The sequence below is a fragment of the Mus caroli genome, chromosome 5, assembly GCF_900094665.2.
Source record: "Mus caroli chromosome 5, CAROLI_EIJ_v1.1, whole genome shotgun sequence".
Taxonomy (NCBI): Eukaryota; Metazoa; Chordata; class Mammalia; order Rodentia; family Muridae; genus Mus; species Mus caroli.
The window spans coordinates 557,167-565,636 of NC_034574.1; the positions used below are offsets into that span (position 1 = coordinate 557,167).

At 36.8% G+C, this 8,470-nt stretch overlaps 1 protein-coding gene across 3 annotated transcripts in view; it reads left to right on the plus strand.

Moving 5' to 3' along the window:
- The window catches only part of Krit1 (KRIT1 ankyrin repeat containing), a 40,590-nt gene extending 32,243 nt beyond the window's left edge, over positions 1-8,347 (plus strand). For 2 of the 3 annotated variants that reach the window (XM_021161997.2, XM_029477842.1), the window contains exons 16-17: positions 3,652-3,768; positions 7,782-8,215. In XM_021161997.2, coding sequence (XP_021017656.1) covers positions 3,652-3,768; positions 7,782-7,850 — 186 coding nt within the window. In that variant the 3' untranslated portion in view covers positions 7,851-8,215. Of the gene's footprint in view, positions 1-3,651; positions 3,769-7,781 lie in introns of all 3 variants that reach the window. The other variant, XM_029477843.1, reaches the window with a different exon arrangement.
- Positions 8,348-8,470: the final 123 nt, after the last annotated feature.

The window sequence follows — 8,470 nt, forward strand, 5'->3', positions numbered from 1 at the left end:
GTGTGTGTGTGACAAAAGGGTTTACTCTGAATGTGTGTGTGTGACAAAAGGGTTTACTCTGAATGTGTGTGTGTGACAAAAGGGTTTACTCTGAAAACTAAGATTAGTTATAAGAGGCTCTTCTGAGAAAAACATTTACAGTGGAAGGGAATATCACCATTCACTAGATAGTTTTTTTAGCTTTGTTCTTACATTTATTTTTTATTTTTCTTGTGTCTGTTATAAGCATAATTATGTGTCGTACAGTATGTTCTTGTGAGTGCAGTTGCCCTCAGAGGCTACAGGGGTCAGACACCCTGGAGCTGGAGTTACAAGTTGTTGTGAGCAGCTATAGGCTGAGAATCAAATCCAGGTCCTCTAGAGTGCTCATAACTGATGGGCCATTTTTCTAGGCTCAATACAGAGACAGTTATTTTTAACATACTCAACACATCTAGGCAGGATGAACATCTTTCTAATTTATAATAGTACTCTGGTAAAAATCTTGCCTCACTTATTAAGATTTGTCAAAGTTAGATCATGTTCCAAAGGACATTTTAGTTTGGAAGTTTTATGAATTTTATTCTCCTCATCTTCGTGTCATATTGTGGAGTCTTTGTTTTGTTTTAAGTTTTATGTTTTGGGTATGGGTGATTTACCTGTGTGTAAGTCTGTGTACCTCATGTGTACCTGGTCCTCAAGGAGATCAGAAGAGAGTGCTGGATCCCCTGAGCTAGAATTACAGACAGCTGTGATGTGAGCTGCCATGTGGTTGCTGGGTATAGAACCTGGGTCCTCTGGAAGATCAATCAGTGCTCTTATCCACTGAGCCACCTCTTCAGCTCTGGAGTTTCTTCTTAGAGTAACCTGATTACATATAGTCATCCATGTAAACTTGCCATCAGCCTTTTAGTCAACATTTATCTTACAGTGCTGCTAACATGTGGGAGGATCTAGAGAATACAATACAAACAAAGGGCAGAATAACAGATTTTCATACTTGACATAGAGTTTGATTTCTTGAAATTCCTTACTGCTTGCTTCTGGGTATTGCTTATTTCTGTTAAAACTGGTTTATAAACACATAGACTACTGCTGTGTGGTTTGTGGCCATTTTTCTATTTCTGTGAACTAAGCTTGTTTAAAAGAAATGAAAAGCTGGCCACTATAGTGCCTGTTGGTAACCCCAGTGCTCAGTGAGTAAGAACAAGTGGATCCCTGAAGCTCGGGGCTCTGCAGTCTAGTAAAAGAGCTTACAGGTTCAGTGGGAGGAGACCCTATGTTAAAAGATAAGGCAACCGGAGTCTGAGGAAGCGACTCAGCACTGACTTCTGGACTCCATGTGCATTCAGAGCCACACACCTACAAAAAGAAAGAAGAGAAAAGAAAATGAGAAAAATGCATTGTTTGCAGATGTTTTTTGTCTGCTAATTGTGTACCTGTGTTCACAGACCCCTCCTGGTAGAACTGGATGATAGTGCTGTGAATATGACACCACTGGTTCTCTGAGCTTGTAGGGTTTGGCTTTTGGTAGCATTTCAAGTTTGAATAACAGTAAAATGTTTTATAAAGCATTCCAATGATGGACTGATGAATTAGCAATCTAATGCAACATTTTATATTTTAATAATATTCTGATGCAGGAGTTGGATAATTGAAAATTCAGGCAAAAGAATTAGTTATTAGTTGACAGACTTCTTTTTCAGAATAAGATACTCAATTTCTAAGTAGAGGGCTAGAGAGATGGCTCAGGTTAAGAGCACTTACTGTTCTTGCAGAAGACACACACACACAAATAAAAAATAAATCTTAAAAATAAGTGAACAGATAAAAATATAACTGGCAGTGTTATCCTTAGGTATACAAAAAGGTGATTGAGCCAAAGAGGAAGCATGTTTTTGCTCCTAAGCTACCTTTGAAAGATCTAAGATGATTGTATTTTTTTAGTCATCATGTCCTTTAGAAATGGATTCTCTGGAGAAACTAGAACTAGCAGCATTTTTGGGTTTTTTTTTTTTTTAATGTCAATTATCTTCTGTCTTCTTTCTCTTTGAAGTCGTGGAAGCAGTCCATCAGAAAATACAGTTCATCAGAGACTGGTCTGTTCTACTCATATAAAATGAACTGTGTTGTTACTCAGTGTTTCCGGTGTGGTGAACAATGTTTGTTCCCGTGTCGTTGATTTTATTAAATAGCAGTATTCATCCATGCAGAATTGAGTTTGTGCACACATGCCGTTCTGCAGAGCACATTGTTTTCATCACTGCTGCCATGTCTTCTCACTCTGCTGCCTTCCCTTTTGCTGTTTCCAGCTAACCCTTTCATTTATGACTTCTTCATTCATTTTACTCTTGTTTCTTAGCTTCTTGACAATTGTAGGTTTTGCCGTTTTACAATGGCAGCTTTTTCCTTCTGGAGAAGTCTGATAACATCAAAAGACCATGTGGACCCTTGTCTTGGGTCTTAAGAATCCTTTCTTCATTGCATGTAGTTCTCTAACAGCACATTTTATTTTAAGGTATGGGGTCAGTTGTATTTTTATTGGAAATCTGATCTCCATAAAATTGAGACTTGCTACCTGAACCTGTTTTCTCCTTTTCCTTTCTTTTTCTTTTCTTTTCTTTTTTTTTTTTTTTTAGACTTATAAAAGGGCTTATTTTTAGCTTTAATTTAAAAAATAATTCAGGTGATTAGGTGTACTAATTTTAATTTTCTACTGTGCTTTCATTGGTTTCAGTCTATACCTTACTAAATAGCCATTTTCACATATCTTACAAAGTTGGATTTTACAACACATATATTTATACAGATATCATACATATATGAATGATATATGATATGCATAAAGGATATACATATATATGATATATACATATACCTACATATGATGAAAGAATATCGTACTATACTTCATATATCTAAGTTCTACATGTCAACAAAAACAGGCTTTTAGAAATAAGAAAAAAATGTGTTGAATGCCTACGTAAGTATAGCACTTTTAGTAAAGTTATAGCTTACCCTAACATTGTTTCTTAAATATTTCTATGGAATTTAAAAAGAATATATTTCTAATATTTGTTTTTCTTATTTCTACAATAAATAATACCAAATCAGTGCACTTATATTCAGTGTAATGAAATTGCTGAGGTCATCCTAGAAGTCCCACTGTAATTTTCAGAATTAAAAGTACTGTATATATATTCATGAAAGGTACTGAATATATTAATTTTTAACCTGCATAAAATAAGAGCTTGTTTGACTATGCTCCAAGTCACTGAGAATGGGCGTCTATAAGAATGTTTGTTAGTTTGATACAAGCACTGTTATTGTTCATGGTAGTCTCTGGAGTTGGCCTTGTGGGTCCTTCAGGCTCTGTGAAGTTGGTGTGGGTTCTGTAAAGAGACTTTAAGAAAATGATATCCAGAACAGTTACATTTAATGATAATTATAAACACGTAAGTGATAGTGTTGTTGCATTTCTCGTTTAGGACGATTGTTAGCATTCTGAGACAAGAGTCTCATATAGCTGGTCTCTTAACTGTTAGTCCAGGATAACCCTGAATTTCTGACCTTCAGCTTCTACCTCCCAAGAAGTAGGATTTAACAAGGCATGCCTGAGTAAATGTTACCGTTAGCTCTATTTTAGCATAATAATTTCTAATTCTGTTGCAGGCATTACTCATCAGTCTTAAGTATTGTTGCTTTACGTGGCAGCTGGGAGACGCTGGTACTTGTTTTCAAATCCATAGTATGGAAAATAAAATGAGCTTTATCGTACACACAAAACAGGCAAGTATTAATAAATTAGTTTGACTAATAATAGTAAACTATAGTTTTACTAAAGTTCTTTTTTTTTTAATACTTAATTCATTTAACTTCCCTGGAAACCTTTAGTATTAGATGAAAATGGGATTCCCTTCTTAATTAAAGGAGCCAGAAACTTGACAAACTAATATATTTCTGTTTTAAAGCAGTTAAGCTCTTCCTTACACCATTTCCTGTAATTCTGACTAGTTATTCCCTGTCTTCTTCTTCAAGCTCTCCCCTTTCTTGACCAGTATACTATCTGAACCATACTCTGGGTGCCATTTCTTAACCATCGTCAAGATCTACGTAAATTCTTCCCCTATTCCCAATTTACTTTTCTTTTTTAAAAATGTTTTTAATTGAAGGATAATTATATCACTTTCCACCTTTCCTATCCTCCCTCCAGTATCTTCCACGTACCCTTCCTCCAGGCCCTCCCACCCCACCCCAAGTTGATATCCTCTTTTTCTTTATTATTGTTACATATATGTGTGTATGTATGTACACACGTGTACATGTACACAAATATAAATACAACCTGCTGAGTCCATTTTTGTTGCTTGTGTGTTTATGGTTTCTGGGCTAACTACCCTGCATTGAACAACCAAAAAGGGGGCTCGTTCTTGAGAGAGTCTCATTCTTCATCCAGCAGTCATTAGTTTGCTATAGTAGTTCTTTATCTAGGAGTGGGATCTTTGTAAAATTGCTCCCTTCCATTGTAACATGTCTATATTTATATTGCCATTGTTCCAGTATTACTTATCCAGCTATTTCTAGGAGAAACTGTTTCACAATGGATTGTCAGAGTCTGGTATTTTGGCTTTGTGATCTTCCATCTTCTCTTGTGCAGTGGTCCCTGATCTAGGAGCCATAGTGTAGACATATTAGTTGGTACTTGGTTTCCCATGCTCCATTGGTCTCTCCCTTGTGTCCAGTTAAAGTTTTCTGTGATGCTCTCCATCTGCTGTGAGGAAAGGCTTCTTTCGTGAGGGGCGGCTTTACACTTATCTGTTGGTATAAGGATAAGATTCAGAATGTAATAAGGAATTATACTTGTCTGGCAAAGTGGATGGTCTAAGGTCCATGATTTCACTAGTTAAGGGAAATTGGCTAGGTACTAGGCGTGATTTCCTGCTTGTGCCTTAGGTCCAGTTAGATAGTTGTTGATCATCACTGACATGTAAATGCTCTTTACTGCTCCTTTATGCATATCTTGCCATACTGGTAATTGTCATGGCTCATAGGTGTCATGCAGCTGGATAGGACTGCTTAATTGCTTCCTTTGCAGCTTTCATAGTATTTTCTGAAACTTTGAAAGCTAGACCGCACGGAAGAGGCTTTCAGGTCAGATCCATCTCAAAATATCCAACTTCTGTGTCCTAAGTGAGCAGTGTCTTTATCAGGAGGGGACTACTTCCAGCCTCAACCCAGAGAGAAAACCAAGGACTGTATCAGTAGTCTATATGTGTTTGGGGAGTCACCTGTACTCCCTGTCCAACCATTGTAGGAGGTTTCTCATTCCTAGTACTAGAGTCCTTTTTAATTTATGTCTTGTGGGAAGCTGTGTGTGTGGGTGTGTGTGTGTGCACGCGCATATGTATATATGTACATACACATACATGTTTTGTGTATGATTTTAGGTAAATATAAAATATGATTCCTTTATCTTACCCCTTCCTCTGTCCTTCTGTGTTGACCTCCCTCTATCCTCCTCTGTCCCTTCTGATTAGTTTTTGTTCGAAGTTGATTTTCTCAGATATTAGGATAGCAGTACCTGCTTGCTCCTTTATCCCATTTTTTGCTTGGAATATTTTTTTCTCTCCTTTTACTTTAAGGTCATCTCTATCTTTAATGCTAAAATGAATTTCTTCTAAACAACACATAGATGGATTGTTTCTTAATCCAAGCTTGTCTGTTTCTTTTGATTGGTGACTTGAGGCCAATAATATTAAGTTATTATTGAAAGGTGTATGTATATTTTAGTCACCTTGATCTTTTTTGCTGGTTTGTGTTCTTAGTTGTATTTTGTCTCTCCTCAATCTCACCCTGCCCCTCAAGGTCTCTTGGCTTTATTATTCCTCTCTTTAGTTCAAAGCATTGCTTCCAATATTTTGCTTAGTGTTTTTGTTGTAGTTGGGTATGAATTTTTATAGGCTGTTTGGATCGTGGACGTTTTTCTTTCTCTGTCAGCTATGGTAGATAGTTTTGCTGGTTACATGCGTCTGTCAGCTATGGTAGATAGTTTTGCTGGTTACAGGAGTCTGTCAGCCATGGTAGATAGTTTTGCTGGTTACAATAGTCTGCCAGCTATGGTAGATAGTTTTGCTGGTAAAAGTAGTCTAGTTTTGCAATGGTGCTCTGTCTTTTAGAACTTGGAGTGCATTCCTCTAGGCTTTTATGGCTTTCTGAGTTTCCATTGAGAAATCAGGTATTATTCTGATAGGTTTTCCTATGTATGTGACTTGTGGAGAGTTGTTGTTCTCTCTTTTGTTATGTATACTCAGTGTTTTAATTGTGATATACTTTTGGATGCTTCTTTTTTGGTCTTACTTCTTTGGTGTTCTGTGTCCATCTTGTATCTGTTGATGTGTCTTTGGTTTGGGCAGGTTTCCATGTATCATTTTGTTAAAGATCTGGTTTATGTCATTGAATGCCCTAGGATTCTTTTCCCTCTTCTGTGCCTGTAATTCAAAGATTTTATCTTTCACTAGTATCCCACATTTCTTGTATGTTTCTTTTCTATGCTTTTTTAGTTTTTTAATTTTTTTTCATTTATATAGTCTAGATCTTTTTATGTTCTAGTCCAGGTATCTGTCATCTGCTTGACTCAGATTGATTCTACTTGTTAAACTTTACCTGAGTTTTCTCATTGGCATTTTAAGTTTTTCAATTACCTCTTCATTTCAGCTTGTGTTTCTCTTTATTCAACTTCAGTTTTCAAATCCTGAGTTATTTTTGTTATTTTTCTCAGCTGCAAATATTTTCTTGGGCAGCACTCAAGTGTTTATTGTTATCCTCTTGGAGTTCAATAAAGTATTTGTATCTTCTTTTAATTCCTTGAATTTTTTGCTAATGTTAATGATTATTCTTTTAGTCTTATGTCCTGAGGTTCATCTAGGTAGTTCTCATTACAAAATACTTCTGTAGGACTGGTGGGTTTGATGGGAGACATGCTGTTTTGTCCAATCATGCTGCCTTTGTTTTTGCCATTTGACCTGGGCATGTGGACTCTTGTGTTATCTGTGTGCCTGATGTGATAATATGGCTTTCCTTAGGTTGAGCCATGAGGCAGATATGTGATCTAAAGTAGGCCAAGTAAGCTGGTGGGTAAACTATTTAACTGAACCAGAGAAAGATGGCTCTGAACCTACAGGGCTGAGGTCAGGCAAAGGGAGTTCTTTTTTTCTATTTATTTATTTTTAATTGGATATTTTCTTTATTTACATTTCAAATGTTATCCTCTTCCCCCCCCCCATTCCAAAACCCCCATCCCATCCCTCTTCCCCCTGCTTCTATGAGGGTGTTTACCCACCCACCCACCTACTCCTGCCCTGGCATTCTCCTACACTGGGGCATCAAGCCTTCACAGGATCAAGGGCTTCTCCCATTGATGCCTGACAAAGCTGTCCTCTGCTACATATGTGGCTGGAGCCATGGGACCCTCTATGTGTACTCTTTGGTTGGTGGTTTAATCTCCAGGAGCTCTGGAGGGTCTGGTTGGTTGATGCTGTTTTTCTTCCTGTGGGGTTGCAAACCCCTTCAGCTCCTTCAGTTGCAAAGGGAGTTCTTAAATGAAAAGGGTTCACGCATGCAGGTCTAGAACTAAGTTTGTGGGTTTGCAGATGTGTCCAATCTGCCCAATTTCTTGACCTGCTCTCTCTTCCTAATAAAGTTACCTTTCAAATAAATAAGTATGAAAATGTCCACTACACTGTATGTCTTCTAAGCTTTTTATAGGTTTCACATTTGATGTTAATGTATGTTTTATTTTGTAGGCTGGTCTTGTGGTAAAGCTGCTAATGAAGTTAAATGGACAGCTAATGCCCTCTGAAAGAAATTCATGAAAAGAATTTGAGTACAAACCACCACATTTTGCAATGTAGATTTTTTCCATGAAAGATTTCTGAAAATATGACTTAACAAAGCATGTAGTTTCATGTAGTATGTATATGCTGTTACATATATTGTACAGAATCTGTACTCATGTTTGGTGTGTAATATACCACTTAGTTTTGTACGATATGCTCATAAGCTCTTCTAATTTTTGAGAGAAACACATAAAAATAGATCAGCAGTCTGGATTATATTAGACAAAATAGTATACTTTATAAAAAGTTATTTTTGGTAAATAGTAAAGAATTTAGTGTGGAATGTGATGAAATTAAAATATAGCTTTGATATAATTTTGTGTGTTACTTCAAATATTCTGAAAACCAACATGATTTGAATAAATAAAATGTATTTTGTACTTGAATCTATTATTTAAACCATTTCTTCTGTAATCTATAAGCCTATCTTAAGGTGTTTTTAAACCTCTTAGTTAAAGGTGTCTCTACCACAAGATGGCTTCCCTCTAAAGGTCGCTGCTGAACTCCTTGCATCGGTCCTAGTGTCTTTACACACTGATGAGTCCAGATGCTCACTCCCCGCACAGTTTTCCATCCTCTGGGTGTACCAAGGATGG